Below are 19,656 nucleotides of genomic sequence, written 5' to 3'. Positions count from 1 at the left end.
AAGACATATGTCAGGAAACTCGGCTGAGAATTTCTGAGTCATATGGAACTAAACAAATATTGCGCTAATTATTATCCTCGCTCTTTTTTTGCCAAAACACCCAAATTCTTTAAAAGTGCCTTTTGGACAAAAATATTGTTCTAAAACTATTTTTGGTGGAAAATTTTGGAAACACTTTCAGACAGTTTACTAAAACTAAACAAATACTGCGGTAATTATTATCCTTGTTCTTATTTGGCCAAAACACCCGAATTCTTTAAAAGTGCCTTTTGGACCAAACATTGTTCTAAAATTGTTTTTGATGGAAAATTTCGGAAACATTTTCAGACAGTTTGGAAACAGTGGAATTACAATCAACTGTCTTTCAACAAAAACTGTACTGGACTAAGTGGTCTATGAATAGCAGCAAATTACAAACGATACAATAAATTCGTGAACAATGCACATATTACAATGAATTTAATTCATAGCAGCTCCAAGTACTCTGAGACAGCAGCAAACACCTATAGTTCACCCCCATAATTTTAAGAAGACTTAGTTACTTAGACTACGAACAAAAGAGGGGAAGAGTGACGAAATCACGGTATGTGACGAAAAAATCGATAAAACGAATACCTTTGCTTACCTAGGTTTGAAGAAAGTAGATGCACTGAAGGTGTAAAAAGTAGACTAGCTAAGGTGCAGTATTTTTTCACATTTCAACAAGGTTTGGAAGAATAGGAAGACAAGTATGTGTTGTACGCTAGGGTTATAGTCCTGGTTAAGTAGATTCTAAATAGATGCAACTGTCACTTTCACTTTAGTCTCTCGGTGTTTTATCATTTTGGCATTTTTCTGGGAATATATTGTGGGTTCATGTTTGGGTATATGTCAGTTTGGGTATATATAGATCAGGGGAGTGATTTAACGAGTGCAGTTCAATTTCAAGTCTAGTGAAGAAAAGCTAATTGAAACTAAAGTTGAGTATATTTTAAGTATTCATATTTCTAGTTTAGTTATATAAAATAAAAATAGTAGTAGTTAAGCTCTCGCTTCCGTTCATGTCTAGGATTGAGAACCAACCAAAGCTAATATATTACCAACAAGACTCTAGTACATAATATATGTAAATTGAAATTAGAATACGTGAAGCCAAGGAATGACAGTGGCCAAATTTGGCCTTCAAACCTAAATGCTTTTAAAGGTCGAGGATCACTTGTGAAATGTCTTCCAGAGAATTGTCTGAGGGTAGATTCATTTGCTTGTTGGACCGACAGTATATCAAATAACAAGCTTACAAAGATGAGGCACGATCCCCCATTCCAGGGTTATGACGAAAGAAAGGTTAAAATGGTTAGATAACATTTTGTGACAGACACAGGATGACGGATTGACAAAAATTTGGCAAAATTTTGCCAAAATTTGACGGATTGCCAAAAATTCTGGTTCTGGTCCATCTGAGACCAAATGAAAATCAGCTCGATTCCTAGTGTGGTGGGAGAAGGTGATAATAAAAAATCTAAAGAAAATTAGAACTTTATGGGAGGGGTAAAGAGTGGGATTATGAACACATTGGTTTGGAGGGGGAGCGTCGGCTGCTGTCTTACACTCAAATGACTTGGGCTGCAGTAAACTATTAGTAGTAGTAACAATATAATCCTGTATTGATAAAACACAACCCAACCATTTCAATTTTTTCATTACACCACTAAACAATGGGATTCATAATTTCTTTGCACAGTAGTCGTTCAAAGGAATAAGCCAATATTTATTTATAAATATTAATTATATTTATTTATTATATTAATTATATTATATTATAATATTAATTATATTTATATTTATTATATTATTTATTTATTATATTTTTACTTAATATTTATATAGTATTTTTAACTATCAGAACCTAGTTGGTTTCCAATCATCAGAAGAAAGTATACCCTGTTTTTTTCTCACAGCTAGAGGATCGATCCGAGTTTTTCAGGAGAAGTTTTCTTCGTAGGGGGCAGCATTAAGAGGACTTTGGAGTAGGGCAAGGGTATGATTTATTTTACAGTTCTTACAAAGGACTTCTCGGTGGTTGTTTCTGTTTCTATGCCTGTCCTTCGATAGGCGATCGCCCAAGAGTTAGTAAATTAAGTTAACTAATTACTTTAGTTAATTATTCAAATTAATTAAGGTGATAAATAGTACCTTCTGTTAAGCTTTAACAATTGTCACTTACTTTCTAGTTCTTTTGTTGCCGTCCTGGACCTAGAAACTACACCGTTCACTTTTCCATATGATTTCTGTTTTCTAGACACATCCAGCGTTTCCGTCTTTGACTAGAAAAGACAGATTTATTATGAATTATTATAGAGATTCCCCACATTATTATAGTTACACATTATTATTTCCCACATATACATATTATTAAATTATTTATAGAGCTTTCCCACAAGGAACACAAAAAAAAAAGCGAAACGAATTCCCGAAAATGATCTTCAAAGCAAAAATCAGTCTTAATCTACAACAGAAGAGTAGCCGTGAAAATAGTGTTTTAAAGAATCCGATTGAATTTCTAATATTCTTATATTTAAACATTGGTTGAATTGTACTAAAACAGAAAAGAAGGGTAAAACTAGGTTACATCTACTGTAAACTTACTTACTGTAAACTAAAGAAAAAATACAAAATATATTTAAGAATCAGGCTGAACCAAGCTATGAGCTTTTAAATAAGGTTTATTGCATTGTTTTTTGGTTTTCTCTTTTTCATTTTCAATTGTCTTTGTGTTATATTCATTCATGAAGTTGACCTTAGTTGTTTTCACATTTTGTTATTGTTACAATCATGCCATTAAGGTGGCCTGGCTTACCTTTTCATTTTATAGCCTTTTCCCCAAGTTTTTACTGTGAATACGTTGTCAAATCTTCCACGTTGTCAAATTTTAGACTCTCCAGTTTAGTGTTCAACTGTTCCTGGAAACTTTCTTTCAAATTCTCATCTTTCATTTTATAGTTGTTCTTTTTTCCCCTATGTTTTTACTATTTTGATTGTTACTTCTACTTACAAATATTTCATAAATCTCCTCATCATTTAAAACTTTAACTATTGTTACAACATATTATTACTATTACTAAATAGTGATGAAGCTTCTACTGAACTGGCATAACTTGAGAAACATGCTATGAGATTGGCAAATACTGGCTATTTTATTTTGCTGCTTAAGTGATTAAATTCGAAAATATATTTTAATTTAATTTAATTCGGCTACTTAAGTTTGTAACAAGAACCCTTGTAACAAGATAATTTTAGAGATATACACGTTCATGAGTAATTGGTATTTCTTTTTACTAGCTAAATACTCTACATTTTTCTATTTTACCTTTTTTTTATTTTTCTATTTTAATTTTTAACTTTACTTTCCTGTTTTCTCATTTTACTCTAGTTCTATTCAAATAGCCTCATTTAACTCATTTAAAACTATAAAGCTTCTCTTATGGACTACTTCGAGAATTTGACTGAACGACACTGATAATATCAATAATCAATTATTGCCTCCATTCCTAAGCCGTTTGATACATAGGCATGTTTGATACGTATTGAAATCTTTTGATATACAATTAATATCTTTTTAATGAGTTTGCTATGATTGAAGTTTAAATAAAAGGTAATGGAAAAGTACCACGATAGAATTAATAGAATTCTTATGGAATTGCTGGGGCTTTATTTTATTTTCTATTAATGACAATTTTTTGATACTATTTTGAATTCTGCAATTTTTTCAGGACCAAAAAAGCATATAAACATACAATTAGGTGACGATTAAAAATAGACAGTGTTTAAAAGGGCTTTTTTGTTTACAAATTAAAAAATTAATCACAATGTTCATTGATTTACCATCAGTAGTTGCACTCAGATCCGTTCACAGAAGGAGAGAGAGAAGGGTTCTGACTGAGAGTTTGAGCCATCTTCCGCCTCCACAAAACTTCAAAATTATATACAAACACATTTTTCAGTTACTTAATGGCTAAATAATATACGAAGTCAAGGGCAAAAAATTTGAGGCATTAGGGACTAGGGAACTCCCTCCAACAAAGTGCACCCAGTGAGAGAAGATTCTCCAAAAATTTAGCCCCTTCCACAAGGTAAACAGTCGAACCATGTCTAGGATTGAATTTTTCCCGTAGTTCCTTCCTCACACTAAATCATGATTGAACTAGAAATTTTCAAAAAATCAAGGAAACTGAACCTTGGTTTTGAACTCAAACAATTGCTATAATTGACAATCAAATAAGATCCTTCTTCATTCACAGTTTCCAAATTTTCAAGAATCTATTTTAATTTAGTTTGACTAACCTTATACGACGAAGAGGTTTGTTCAATGACTGTACTACTACTTGAGTAAGATGATTCTTGGACTCGGATTGAAGGAACACCAGAACCACGTCTGGTTGCACGATCGTCTACGTATCTGCGATCTGAAAAGAACATCAATTTTAAACCAGGTATGCAAGGAAAATGTTTTGCTTAAATAGTCAGATATCACATTGATAAATGAAAAAAAAACTCTTTAGGGCGAATAATAGGTTCCCTTACGCTTCGGATCAAAATTGTCTCTAGCTGGGCAAATTGCCCTTCAAGTACTAAGGACATCAAAGTTGGAACTTTTTTTGCCCCCTTCCCCTCCTGGACCTATCTTAGGTCTATTTATACTTGACAACCACGATTTCTTAAGATTTTTCATTTGACTGTTTCAAAATTATAGTTTGTAGGGAAGTATCAAATTTTATCAGTGTTATTAAATTAAAGCCTGAAAATAAATGAGAAAAACTAATTAGTTAATATGACAGCATTTTCGTCCATAAAAACTTGAACATTAATAATTTGTGAATCCTAAGTACATTAAATCTTCAAAGGAAATATAGACCTTTATAAACTGTTCAGTGCTTTTTCTTTTTAGGTTATTTTTTCGTAACTACCCTATTTTTTTCTAAACCTGAAACTTGCTACGAGAAAAAAAAATGTATAACTGCATGTAGAGATCTGTTCCATTAAAAATTGACTTTAGTTCAAATTATTGACGCTATATTAGTTTATTTTTGCAATTATTATTGTCACAGAATGTAAAAAGTAAATGCTTAATGCTTTCATGTAGTATCATGCATCTCTATAGCACAGAATCAAAACCATTTAACTGACACAAGCTGTGTAACTGAATAGCGATCACACTTATAAAAAAGCAACAAATAAAAAAACAATGGTCTAGCATTGACTACCACTGAGGGAGGATTAGGTACAATCGAATTTCAGAAGGAATTTGCCGAAAAGCAAAATTTGCTTGAGAAAGAAAAGGGACAAAGGAATTTTCGAAGGAATTTGCAGAGAAGCGAAATTTGCTTGAGAAAGAAAAAGCACGAAGGAATTTTCGAACGAATTTGCAGAGAAGCAAAATTTACTTGAGAAGGAAAAAGCACAAAGGAATTTTCGAAGGAATTTGCAGAAAAACAAAACTTGCTTGAGAAGGAAAAAGCACAGGAATTTTCGAAAGAATTTGCTGAGAAACAAAATCTGCTTGAGAAGGAAACGGCACAAAAAAAAATTGTCGATAGAATTTGCCGAGAAAAAAAATTGCTTAAGAAAGGAAAAACACAAAGAAATTTTCGAAGGAATTTGCTGAGAAACAAAATTTGCTTGAGAAGGAAAAAGCATAAAGGAATTTTCGAAAGAATTTGCTGAGAAACAAAATCTGCTTGAGAAGGAACGGGACACAGAAATCGTCGATAGAATTTGCACAGAAAAAAATTTGCTTAAGAAGGAAAAAGCACAAAGAAATTTTCGAAGAAATTTGCTGAGAAGCAAAATTTGCTTGAGAAGGAAAAGGCAAAAAGGAATTTTCGAAGGAATTTGCTCAGAAACAAAATCTGCTTGAGAAGGAAACGGCACAAAAAAATTGTCGGTAGAATTTGCCGAGAAAAAAAAATTGCTTAAGAAGGGAAAAACACAAAGAAATTTTCGAAGGAATTTGCTGAGAAGCAAAATTTGCTTGAGAAGGAAGAGGGACAAAGGAATTTTCAAAAGAATTTGCTGAGAAACAAAATCTGCTTGAGAAGGAAACGACACAAAGAAATTGTCGATAGAATTTGCCGAGAAAAAAATTTGCTTAAGAAGGAAAAGTCACAAAGAAATTTTCGAAGAAATTTGCTGAGAAGCAAAATTTGCTTGAGAAGGAAAAGGCAAATAGGAATTTTCGAAGGAATTTGCAGAGAAACAAATTTGATTGAGAAGGAAAAAGCATAAAGGAATTTTCGAAAGAATTTGCTGAGAAACAAAATCTGCTTGAGAAGGAGCGGGACACAGAAATTGTCGATAGAATTTGCCCAGAAAAAAATTTGCTTAAGAAGGAAAAGGCACAAAGAAATTTTCGAAGAAATTTGCTGAGAAGCAAAATTTGCTTGAGAAGGAAAAGGCAAATAGGAATTTTCGAAGGAATTTGCAGAGAAACAAAATTTGCTTGAGAAGGAAAAAGCATAAAGGAATTTTCGAAAGAATTTGCTGAGAAACAAAATCTGCTTGAGAAGGAACGGGTAACAGCAATTGTCGATAGAATTTGCCCAGAAAAAAATTTGCTTAAGAAGGAAAAGGCACAAAGAAATTTTCGAAGAAATTAGCTGAGAAGCAAAATTTGCTTGAGAAGGAAAAGACAAAAAGGAATTTTCGAAGGAATTTTCTCAGAAACAAAATCTGCTTGAGAAGGAAACGGCACAAAAAATTGTCGGTAGAATTTGCCGAGAAAAAAAAATTGCTTAAGAAGGGAAAAACACAAAGAAATTTTCGAAGGAATTTGCTGAGAAGCAAAATTTGCTTCAGAAGGAAGAGGGACAAAGGAATTTTCAAAAGAATTTGCTGAGAAACAAAATCTGCTTGAGAAGGAAACGACACAAAGAAATTGTCGGAAAAGTCACAAAGAAATTTTCGAAGAAATTTGCTGAGAAGCAAAATTTGCTTGAGAAGGAAAAGGCAAATAGGAATTTTCGAAGGAATTTGCAGAGAAACAAATTTGATTGAGAAGGAAAAAGCATAAAGGAATTTTCGAAAGAATTTGCTGAGAAACAAAATCTGCTTGAGAAGGAGCGGGACACAGAAATTGTCGATAGAATTTGCCCAGAAAAAAATTTGCTTAAGAAGGAAAAGGCACAAAGAAATTTTCGAAGAAATTTGCTGAGAAGCAAAATTTGCTTGAGAAGGAAAAGGCAAATAGAAATTTTCGAAGGAATTTGCAGAGAAACAAAATTTGCTTGAGAAGGAAAAAGCATAAAGGAATTTTCGAAAGAATTTGCTGAGAAACAAAATCTGCTTGAGAAGGAACGGGTAACAGCAATTGTCGATAGAATTTGCCCAGAAAAAAATTTGCTTAAGAAGGAAAAGGCACAAAGAAATTTTCGAAGAAATTTGCTGAGAAGCAAAATTTGCTTGAGAAGGAAAAGGCAAAAAGGAATTTTCGAAGGAATTTGCAGAGAAACAAAAGTTTCTTGAGAAGGAAAAAGCACAGGAATTTTCGAAAGAATTTGCTCAGAAACAAAACCTGCTTGAGAAGGAAACGGCACAAAAAAATTGTCGATAGAATTTGCTGAGAAAAAAAAAATTGCTTAAGAAGGGAAAGACACTAAGAAATTTTCGAAGGAATTTGCTGAGAAGCAAAATTTGCTTGAGAAGGAAAAGGGACAAAGGAATTTTCGAAAGAATTTGCTGAGAAACAAAATCTGCTTGAGAAGGAAACGGCACAAAGAAATTGTCGATAGAATTTGCCGAGAAAAAAATTTGCTTAAGAAGGAAAAGGCACAAAGAAATTTTCGAAGAAATTTGCTGAGAAGCAAAATTTGCTTGAGAAGGAAAAGGCAAAAAGGAATTTTCGAAGGAATTTGCTGAGAAACAAAATCTGCTTGAGAAGGAAACGGCACAAAGAAATTGTCGATAGAATTTGCCGAGAAAAAAATTTGCTTAAGAAGGAAAAGGCACAAAGAAATTTTCAAAGAAATTTGCTGAGAAGCAAAATTTGCTTGAGAAGGAAAAGGCAAAAAGGAATTTTCGAAGGAATTTGCAGAGAAATAAAATTTGCTTGAGAAGGAAAAAGCATAAAGGAATTTTCGAAAGAATTTGCTGAGAAACAAAATCTGCTTGAGAAGGAAACGGCACAAAAAAATTGTCGATAGAATTTGCCGAGAAAAAGAACTTGCTTAAGAAGGAAAAGGCACAAAGTAATTTTCGAAGGAATTTGCTGAGAAGCAAAATTTGCTTGAGAAGGAAAGGGGACAAAGAAATTTTCGAAAGAATTTGCTGAGAAATAAAATCTGCTTGAGAAGGAAACGGCACAAAGAAATTGTGGATAGAATTTGTCGAGAAAAAAAATTGCTTAAGAAGGAAAATGCACAAAGAAATTTTCGAAGGAATTTGCTGAGAAGCAAAATTTGCTTGAGAAGGAAAAGGCAAAGAGGAATTGAGCAGGAATTTGCAGAGGCAATATTTACTTGAGAAGGAAAGGGCACAAAGGAATTTGAGAAGCGTTTTTTTTTACGAACGATAGGGGGCTATAGTACAAAGAATCAGAGCTACTAAATAAATAAAGAATAATGCAAGTGTCGGTACGACTGTTGACAATACTTATATCGAAACTACCATGCCAGGGAAGCAAATTACACATAAATAATAGAACGGTAAAATGTTTTCAAAACCATTAGTTTGAAGGAACAGCAAAAAATCTCTTTTTATCTTAAGTAAGTGGTTTGGAAGTCAAGTAGGAGGCTCCCTGATATGTTGAATTTGCTATTTTATTGCAAATTATGGCTGATTTTCCAGCTTTATCTATAATTACATGTGCGTTATCGAGTGACTTGCCTAGATTTTAAAGTTGTTTATTATAATTTTTCTCAATACATTACCTCTCCTAACTCTGAATTCTCAGTTTGATAACAAAATGCATCTGTTACTAAATATATTATAACTACCAGGATTACTGTCAAATCCAGGAACAAAACTTGCACCCTCCTAAAATCCATCCTTTTAAATTTCTAAATTTGTTACTTACACGGATTTTTTTTTAAATAACATATACATGATAGAAGCAAAGATCTATTGCTACATGGCAACCGTGTCCAAACAAAACTGAAAGACCTGCCCGAAGAGTAAATTTTAAATTTAATTTTGGTACTGGAATGTATTTGATGTAGGCTTAGAGATCTGCTTCCTCTTTAAGTTCACCTTTCACTAAATTTAATGAGAAAAAAACGACTTTCCACTCTCTGGTTGAAATGATAATCTCTATAAAAGTTATTAGGCAGCCTTGTGATAAAAAGAACAACAGAACAGGGTTGGACAATTACATAAACTCGAAGAGAAAGTTAGTCATACCTCCAGCAGTGAGAATTTGTTTAACCATCTCAGCTTGAGCAGCAGATCCATCTAACAAAGAGTAAAATAAAGTAGAATACATGCAACAGCTTAAAAATAAATGTGCATATAATGGACGGCTCAGAGGCGTTCGTAAAGTTCGTAAAGTCGTTCGCAAAGTGTGTTTCCGTAAAGTTCTCACCGCTCATATGAACCTTGTACTTTACGCGCGTTTTGAGCAGCAAACTAATCAAATTTCTGAAGCATTTCATATTTCAGAGAATGCATTTTCCTTGAGAAGACTGGTATATTACAGACTTTTCTCGGGCAAGAGAAATCAGCATATCTTCAGTTTCCTGATTCCACATTTCCAAATTTGTTTAAAATTTGTCTGGAACTCTTTCCCTATTGGTCAACTTTATTAACTTTACGGAAAAAGTTAACTAAAGTTTAACTTTAATGCTTGCTCACGTAAAGGTTTACGGAAAGTTAACGAAGCAACTTTACAAACCTTGCAAACGACTTTACGAACGCCGTCTGAGCCGTCCTTAAGATTAAAAGAAACACACGGCATGTAAATTACCGTTGGAAAGTATTGGTAGTAAGGAGCAATCTGAAGAAAAAAGGATTAAATTATATTCTGCAAAAAATATTATTCAAACGCTGCGGTAAAAATTCATGCATTATTAGACGTTTCTTACACAAAAATTCCCTTTTCTGTCTCTAAACAGAAACCACAAGTATCCTGCCTCTCATGGTCCAATATAAGTTTTACACACAATAGTCAGCCTCTTTTCTTCTTAAGTCATTATGTCTAAGGGCTCACTGAAGGGATTTTGGGTCTTATCACACAAAGGTGTCAATTGGAGGGCTGATTGGATGGAGCTTTTGCCCCCTCCATACTTTAATGATGCGTTTTTCGGTGATTTTGTTGAAAAATACCGTTTGTCTGTTACTTTTACTCAAAAAGCACAATCGCCCACCCCACTGTTAGCAAGGTAACATGCTATTCGCTGCTACATTTTTTTAAATATATCGATTGAAATTTTGGCAAATCAAAATAGTAAAGAGATTATATCTTTGGTTGTAAATTTTTTGGGTCTAAAAGATATCTGGGTGTGAATTCCCTTCCTGGGATTAGCCTTTATGTGACTAATCTATATTATCTATATTAACTAAGAAACACTTTAAAATAAACCTTTAAAAATGTCGAAACATAACTTGCATTATTATCAAGTGGCATATTTCATTACCAGTGGTGTAAATTGAGGCGAAGGGGCATTTTCAATCCAGAATTTTTCTACCCATATCACCTAGATTTAAACAACAGCTAAGAGCTCATATGGCACTTGTGACGAGGCAAGAAGAGCTAAGAGCCAAGAGCTCATATGGTATGAGCTCTAAAAAATTCTAAGAATCAATAGATTGATTTAAAAGGAAAATCAGAGGCTTAATACCGGTCAGGATTTAAAATAAGAGCTCTGAGTCATGATGTCCTTCTAAATATCAAAATTCATTAAGATCCGATCACCCACTCGTAAGTTATAAATACCTCATTTTCTTCTAATTTTTCCTCTCCCTTTAGCCCCCCCCCCCCAGATGGTCGAATTTGGGAAAACGACTTTATCAAGTCAATTTGTGCAGGTCCCTGACACGCCTACCAATTTTCATCATCCTAGCACGTCCAGAAGCACCAAACTCACCAAATCACTGAACCCCTCCCCCCAACTCCCCAAAAGAGAGCGAATCCAGTACGGTTACGTCAATCACGTATCAGTGACGTTTGCTTATTCTATCCACCAAGCTTCATCCCGATTCCTCCACTCCAAGTGTTTTCCAAGATTTCTGTTTCCCTCCTCCAGCCCCCTATGTCCCCGGATCCAATTCGAGTCGAAAATGGAGCATCTGAGACATAAGATCCTTCTATATATATCAAGTTTCATTAAGATCCGATCACCTATTCGTAAGATAAAAATACCCCAATTTTCACGTTTTCCAAGAATTCCGGTTTCCCTCTCCAACTCCCCCCAATGTCACAGGATATGGTTGGAATTTAAAATTAGAGCTTTAAAGCATTAGATCCTTCTAAATATCAAATTTTATTAAGATCTGGTGACCCGTTCGAAAGTTACAAATACCTCATTTTTCCGAATTACCCCCCCCCAACTCCACCAAAGAGAGCAGATCTGGTCCTGTTATGTCAGTCACATATCTTAGACAGTTTTTTGTTCTTCCCATCCAGTTTCATCGTGATCTCTCCTCTTTAAGTATTTTCTAAGATTTCCGGCCCCCCCCCAACTCCCCCCCCAATGACTCTGGATCCATTTGAGATTTAAAAAAGAGATCTGAGTTACGAGGTCCTTCTAAATATGAGGTTTCATGAAGATCTGATCACTCCTTCCTTAGTTAAAAATACGTAATTTTTCTAATTTTTCAGAATTAACCCTCCTCCCCCCCCAATAGAGCGGATCCGTTCCAATTATGTCAATCACGTATCTAAGACTTTTGCTTATTTTTCCCACCAAGTTTCATCCCGATCCATCCAATCTAAGCGTTTTCCATGATTTTAGGTTCCCCCCAAACTCCCCCCAATGTCACCAGATCCGGTCAGATTTGAAATAAGAGCTTTGAGACACGATATCCTTCTAAATATCAAATTTCATTGAGATCCGATCACCCGTTCGTAAGTTAAAAATACCTCTTTTTTTCTAATTTTTCAGAATTAACCCCCCCCCCCCCAACTACCCCAAAGAGAGCGGATCCGTTCCGGTTAGATCAATCATGTATCTAGGACTTGTGCTTATTTTTCTCACAAAGTGTCATCCCGATCCTTTACTCAAAGTGTTTTCCAAGATTTTAGGTTTCCCCCTCCCAACTCTCCCCCACATGATCTGGATCCAGATGTCACCAGATCCGGTCGGGATTTAAAATAATAGTTCTGAGACACGATTTCCTTCCAAAAATCAAATTTCATTAAGATCTGATCAACCGTTTGTAAGTTAAAAATACTTCATTTTTTCTATCCTTTCCGAATTAACCGGCCCCCCGTTCCCCCCTCCCCATATGGTCAAATGGCAAAAACGACTATTTCTAATTCAACCTGGTCCGGTCCCTGATACGCCTGCCAAATTTCATCGTCCTAGCTTACCTGGAAGTGCCTAAAGTAGCAAAACCGGGACCGACAGACCAACAGACCGACAGAATTTGCGATTTCTATATGTCACTTGGTTAATACCAAATGCCATAAAAACCTTTTTCTAGCGGTTTAATTGAAAAGAAGATTTTTTCGTTTTTGGTATTTTTGAAAAAGAAATCGAAAAAACGATAAAACTTCCCTCCAGAGAATTAAAAAAATGTTTTTGGCCTACCCCCTAGTTCCATGATGGAACTACGCCATTGTTGATGGCGAAGGTGTTGGGTGGAAACAGAGTATATCTTGCCCTAGAGGATGCGTGAAGGGTTGCCATTACCTTGTTGGAAAACCTACTAATTTGGACAATATCATCTTTGTTTGGCGTTTGTACAAAAAAAATATCAAATTTTTCTGAAAGGTTAAATTTTTAACCTTTTTAATAAGAAATTTTTCCCTTTTTTATTCAGTTGCTTTTAAATAAAACTTTTTTACGCTTTCTACCCTTTTTTGGAAAAGCATGGGGCACATTTACGGTATAAAATAACACACACTATAAATTTTGTGTATTTGGATTTTACAAAAAACTTGGCCATTTTAAAAAGAAAAAAGAATTCGAAGGAAAATAAACCAGTCAAAGTTTGAAAAAACTTCAACCCGGAAAAGATAGGGTGGACAAGCCTTTGCTTACAAAGCAAAATATCTGAAAACCAAGAAAACACAAGATTAAAAAAAATAACTATAATTTATCCTGAATAGGCTAGTAAACAAAAACACCTCATCTATAACCGACGTTAGTATCTCTATCATTGACGTACTAGGATAGCCTTAGAACTCCAACTGGAAATTGTCGGTTATTTTTTAACGTAAAAACGTCGGTTATTGCAAACGTCGGTTATTTGGCAACGTCAAAACTACGGATATTACATATCTTGGAGTTCTGTCTAAAATTGAAGACTTTTGCCCCCCCCCCAATGAAAACACACACAAACTACAATTTATTATTGTCATGGAATCTAAGAAATCAACATTTTTAAGAAACTATCCTATAAAATCTTAACAAATTCAAAATACAGCCCCTTCTACCCTGTGTTTCGATCCTCTTTACTTAATTTAGATCCCTCTTTTGTTGTTAATAATACGCCATAAAACCCTTTATGATACTTAGCTTTTTAAGTATTTAGTGCTATGAAAATGAGACCCTGCATCCACGCAAAAATTCAAATCCAGTACTAAAGTAGAAACGTGATTCTGAATCCGCCAAAAATTTGAAATGAATGACTCACCTTCGACAATCACAACACATGAAGTTTCATCTTCGCCGTGTTTGTTAGTGGCAACACATCTATATTTACCAGAATCTGAAACTTTACAGTTGGCAATTTCACATGTAACAACACCATCACAGTGTGTCTGAGTGTATTCATATTTACTTAGCTCTTGTTTCTCTTTGTACCATTTTACCTGTAACATCAACAAATCAAATCAGTAAAAATTAAATTTGTTTGTAAATTTTTCCGCATTAGGATTCGAAAGGGATTGCCCCTCAACGGAATGGAGCACTAGGCAGGTGGACTATGAAAGCCTTTCTAATATTATTATTTGGGCAATAATTTCAACGTTATAACGTATTGCACGCAAGGAGTGATTCAATTTCACAAGTAACAACACCATCAGAGTGTGTGAGGGTATTCATATTTATTTAGCTCTTGTTTCTCTTTGTACCATTTTACCTGTAACATCAACAAATCAAATCAATAAAAATTAAATTTGTTTGTAAATCTTTCCGCATTAGGATTCGAAAGGGATTGCCCCTCAACGGAATGGAGCACTAGGCAGGTGGACTATGAAAGCCTTTCTAATATTATTATTTGGGCAATAATTTCAACGTTATAACGTATTGCACGCAAGGAGTGATTCAATTTCACAAGTAACAACACCATCAGAGTGTGTGAGGGTATTCATATTTATTTAGCTCTTGTTTCTCTTTGTACCATTTTACCTGTAACATCAACAAATCAAATCAATAAAAATTAAATTTGTTTGTAAATCTTTCCGCATTAGGATTCGAAAGGGATTGCCCCTCAATGGAATGGAGCACTAGGCAGGTGGACTATGAAAGCCTTTCTAATATTATTATTCGGGCAATAATTTCAACGTTATAACGTATTGCACGCAAGGAGAGATTCAATTTCACAAGTAACAACACCATCAGAGTGTGTGAGGGTATTCATATTTATTTAGCTCTTGTTTCTCTTTGTACCATTTTACCTGTAACATCAACAAATCAAATCAATAAAAATTAAATTTGTTTGTAAATCTTTCCGCATTAGGATTCGAAAGGGATTGCCCCTCAATGGAATGGAGCACTAGGCAGGTGGACTATGAAAGCCTTTCTAATATTATTATTCGGGCAATAATTTCAACGTTATAACGTATTGCACGCAAGGAGAGATTCAATTTCACAAGTAACAACACCATCAGAGTGTGTGAGGGTATTCATATTTATTTAGCTCTTGTTTCTCTTTGTACCATTTTACCTGTAACATCAACAAATCAAATCAATAAAAATTAAATTTGTTTGTAAATCTTTCCGCATTAGGATTCGAAAGGGATTGCCCCTCAATGGAATGGAGCACTAGGCAGGTGGACTATGAAAGCCTTTCTAATATTATTATTCGGGCAATAATTTCAACGTTATAACGTATTGCACGCAAGGAGAGATTCAATTTCACAAGTAACAACACCATCAGAGTGTGTGAGGGTATTCATATTTATTTAGCTCTTGTTTCTCTTTGTACCATTTTACCTGTAACATCAACAAATCAAATCAATAAAAATTAAATTTGTTTGTAAATTTTTCCGCATTAGGATTCGAAAGGGATTGCCCCTCAACGGAATGGAGCACTAGGCAGGTGGACTATGAAAGTCGTTCTGATATTATTATTCGGGCAATAATTTCAACGTTATAACGTATTGCACGCAAGGAGAGATTCAATTTCACAAGTAACAACACCATCAGAGTGTGTGAGGGTATTCATATTTATTTAGCTCTTGTTTCTCTTTGTACCATTTTACCTGTAACATCAACAAATCAAATCAGTAAAATTAAATTTGTTTGTAAATTTTTCCGCATTAGGATTCGAAAGGGATTGCCCCTCAATGGAATGGAGCACTAGGCAGGTGGACTATGAAAGCCTTTCTAATATTATTATTCGGGCAATAATTTCAACGTTATAACCTATTGCACGAAAGGAGAGATTCAATTTCACAAGTAACAACACCATCAGAGTGTGTGAGGGTATTCACATTTATTTAGCTCTTGTTTCTCTTTGTACCATTTTACCTGTAACATCAATAAATTTTAGCAGTAAAAATTAAATCTCATAATGGTTATACTTGGCAGCGATGTAATGACAAAAGAGCTAGTATTTGTTTTAATCTTATAAAACTTTTAATCCTGGAATCATATAAATTTTCGTTCAAATTTTCCATATTTTATTTTTCATATAAATTTTCATAAATATTTTTCATATTTTATTTTTTATATAAATCTTCATATTTTCATAAATATATTCTAAGACCACACTGGTTAGATCTTGTTTGTGGTTTTTTTCCTTCTTCTTTTTTTGAGCACTGAAGACGACTTGGCGGAGGTCCTTGTCAAAATATTTGCTTGTTTTTCGCCTTTATATTTTGCCACTGGCTGACAAAATCCTCATTTTCTCAAATACCCTTTTCTTTCTTGGTTTGATACGTCATATTTCATATAAATTTTTTAAGTTCATATGAATTTTCACATAAATTTTTAATATTTTGTTTTCATATAAAATTTCATGTAATCATATAAATTATTACATAAATTTTTCGTTTTTCAAGTTTCATATAAATCTTCATACAATCATATATGCTTTCATATAATCATATAAATTTTAATCCTATAATCCCATAAAAACATGCTTAATGGGTGCATTGACTTGGCATAATTGACAAATAACACGCACGTCAAAACAAAAATAATTTACGGAATTCCATGATCAAGAGGAATATATAATATCATGACACAGATAAAATTAAATATTTTTGGGTACTAACAAGAATAAGCTGAGTAGCACTAATTATGCAAAATTTTTTGGGTACTAACAAAATTTTTTGGGTACTAACTAATTTTTGGGTACTAACAAGAATAAGCTGAGTAGCACTAATTATACTAAATTAAAACACTGTTCTGTTATTTTTATTCATCTTAATATTTAAACTTAAAAATTAGACGTACGATAAAAAAAAAAGAACAAAAAAAAATTATTCACAAAAAGATGAAATCAAACGAGGATGATTTTCAGCCAGCGAGTAGTAAGATATAAACTTGAACAAAAAAATTTTTATGTATATAAAAAGAACACTTTAAAAAACAATAAAAAAAACACATCAAAATAGATTCAGAGAAAGGAATTCAGCTAAAAAAGGTTAAGTAAAAAAGTTTAGTTTCCAACTAAAATATTACGAAATAATGTAATCATTTTCAATATATTAATTTATTATAGCATTTTGATAGATTAAGTTTTTCTAGACTTAATTTTACTTTTTATTAGCTTTTAATTAAATTTTAAGTTAATTTCTTGAATATATTGTATTTTTAACCTTTTAAATTCAATTTTTAAAAAAATATATTTTTCGGAAACAAAAACAGTATCTGTAGTTGCAACTTTAAGCCATCCAAGCCCAAGAAACAAATTACCAATTCGTTTGGCTATGACTACATTTTGTTGAAAATCCAAACTGAGTAACACGCATCCTCCCCCAGACGTGGCCCTGATTGTGCCTATTAAAGAATTATAATGAAACAACATCTTCACTAAATATATCATCTTGAAACAGTCTAATAACAAAATTTAAGTCTTGGCCAACAGTAATCAATCCTTTATGAAACTCGTGCTTTGGCCACATTAAAGGGACTTCAAGAAAATATGTTATTTCTTATCATCTTACTCCAGCGAAGTATCCTCTGATCTTTTCAAATCTTTTATTTCAAATTTGTCGATGTGTAAATTTAAATAGGGACTGTTTAATATAAAAATAATTTTAATGTACCAATTTTTTTTGGTCCTAATTTTTAGTCTACCAAAAGAATTCTTATTTGTAGGGTTAAAGGTTTTTATTATCTGCATTTTATGATCAGTTTAAGAGCTAGGAAAACATTTTGAGCAATTGGGAAGGCTCAAACAGGGTGATCCCCTCCCCCACTTTTGAAATAGTGATTTTTTATTCACTTACCGTGGGAGTGGGCTTTCCACTTAAACAACAAAGTAATTTACAGTTTCCGCCGATTTGAATAACTCTTGGACGTAACAGGAAAGTAAATACAGGTATTGCATCTTTTTCTTCTTGCCAAAGTTGATAGGAAAAGCCTTGTCTTCGTCTGACTGGTGTGCTCTCACTTCGGTATTTTGGAATTTCTTTGGGAAGAGCTGAAGAAGGAGGAAAAATAGAATTTAATCTAAAAAGCTTAATACGCTAATTAGGTAAAACAAAAAATCTAGCTTAAAATTAATTTTGAAGGAATCTTCCAAAACAAGTTTAAGTGACTAAATTTAAAATAAATTTAAAGCCAAAAATAGTTAAAGAAAGAACACGAAAAAGCGAAACAGAAACTTTCCCGGGTGTATTGACTCTGAAGCTATATAGTATACCTCTTGCTCTTGTGCATATTTTTGATTTTATTTTGTTTCCACCTATATATAAGTAGTAGGTAGAGCATATTTTTACTAAATTAAAAAATTGGTGTTTAATTTCTTCATTAAAGAGTCAAACATTTAAAAAGAAGCTTTAAATTGACCAAGTTTAAGTTTTAGCATGTGTTAACCCTAACACAACATTTTGGGCTCAATGCTATCAAAACATGATTGAGTGCACCATATTGTAAAGGCGGTGGGATGGACAAGTCAAGGTAAATATTTTAATATTAATTTATTAGTATAAAGTAAAAACATAAGATAATAAGTGCAATAAATGACATTTCAGTATTATAACCATAATACAAAATCTATAAATTATTATGATATAAAACGTAAAAATTTTAATATAAAACAAAATTTGTACTGACGATGGAAGTGACTTTATAAGCAGATTTGTACATAGCCCCTAACCTGGAGTTAGGAAAAACTCCAATATAAAAAGGGATAGGACACAACCCCGATTAATTCTATATTATACAAAAACTAGCCACTTGCATCGCCTCATAACCTAACTGCGGCAAAAATGTTCCAGTAGTCAGCACTAATTGCTCTAATACACTTATCTGGTATAATATAGAAGGAAAGGACTTTCACTAAATGCTACAACACTGACAAAAATAATTGTCGTTTATGAATTATCACTTACTGTTGAATTATCAATAGTTCAAAATTTCAAATTGAAACTGTTGAAATGGGCCAATCTGAGTCTACTGACCTTCCTGGTGAATATCTCAAAAATTTCAAAATTATATCAAAATTTCAAACTGAAACTGTTGAAATGGGCTAATCTGAGTCTACTGACCTTTTCAGGTGAATATTTTGAAAATTTTCTAAGTTATTTCAAAATTTAATATTCGAATATTTTCAAAATTTCAAATTGAAACTGTTGAAATGGGCTATCAAAACTGTCAAATTTCAAATTGAAACCGTTGAAATGTCTATAGACATTCCAGGTGAACATTTCAAAATTATTTAAAAATTTCAAATTTGAACATTTTCAAAATTTCAAACTGAAACTGTTGAAATGGGCCAATCTGAGCCTACTGACCTTTTCAGGTGAATATTTTGAAAATTTTCTATGTTACTTCAAAATTTAAAATTTGAACATTTTCAAAATTTAAACTGAAACTGTTGAAATGGGCCAATCTGACCTTCCATGTGAATATTTTGAAAATACCCAAGGAAATGATGTCGATTTGAGGGAGCAGACCAAGGTATGATACAGGATCTTGTTAATGCCGTTTCAGGGATTGACGAGGCTATCACATACGTTGAAGTAATGAAACTAATCGAGCGATACGAATTTACTAATTTGCTTTTCCCTTTTTCTTAAATTATGCAAATTTGCTTTGGCTCGTAACTTTTTATGAGTAAATCCAAATTTAGCGAATTTTACATGTTTGGAATCTTCATAAAATGAAGATTCTTTTGTAATATTTAATT

General features: G+C 33.2%; 1 protein-coding gene and 1 long non-coding RNA gene across 32 annotated transcripts in view; one reads left to right on the top strand and one right to left on the bottom strand.

Annotated features, from left to right (window-relative positions):
* LOC136025213 (twitchin-like) overlaps nucleotides 1-19,656 on the bottom strand; it is a 397,750-nt gene that overhangs the window by 12,712 nt on the left and 365,382 nt on the right. For 29 of the 31 annotated variants that reach the window (XM_065701032.1, XM_065701049.1, XM_065701107.1 and 26 more), the window contains 5 exons: nucleotides 17,753-17,946; nucleotides 13,765-13,942; nucleotides 9,370-9,420; nucleotides 4,321-4,442; nucleotides 2,204-2,303 (listed from right to left, as the gene is read on the bottom strand). In XM_065701032.1, coding sequence (XP_065557104.1) covers nucleotides 2,204-2,303; nucleotides 4,321-4,442; nucleotides 9,370-9,420; nucleotides 13,765-13,942; nucleotides 17,753-17,946 — 645 coding nt within the window. Of the gene's footprint in view, nucleotides 1-2,203; nucleotides 2,304-4,320; nucleotides 4,443-9,369; nucleotides 9,421-13,764; nucleotides 13,943-15,741; nucleotides 15,825-17,752; nucleotides 17,947-19,656 lie in introns of those variants that run through there. The other 2 variants (XM_065701099.1, XM_065701279.1) reach the window with 2 other exon arrangements.
* Nucleotides 4,377-19,656, top strand: part of LOC136025485 (uncharacterized) — a 44,499-nt gene continuing 29,219 nt past the window's right edge. Inside the window, exon 1 of the long non-coding RNA XR_010617107.1 lies at nucleotides 4,377-4,469. This is a non-coding gene — a long non-coding RNA (uncharacterized LOC136025485). The remainder of the gene's footprint in view (nucleotides 4,470-19,656) is intronic.

This window comes from Artemia franciscana, chromosome 1 (genome assembly GCF_032884065.1).
Source record: "Artemia franciscana chromosome 1, ASM3288406v1, whole genome shotgun sequence".
NCBI classification, from domain to species: Eukaryota; Metazoa; Arthropoda; class Branchiopoda; order Anostraca; family Artemiidae; genus Artemia; species Artemia franciscana.
Note: the sequence above shows the minus strand (reverse complement) of the source record. Positions and strands in the feature narration are given on the sequence as shown.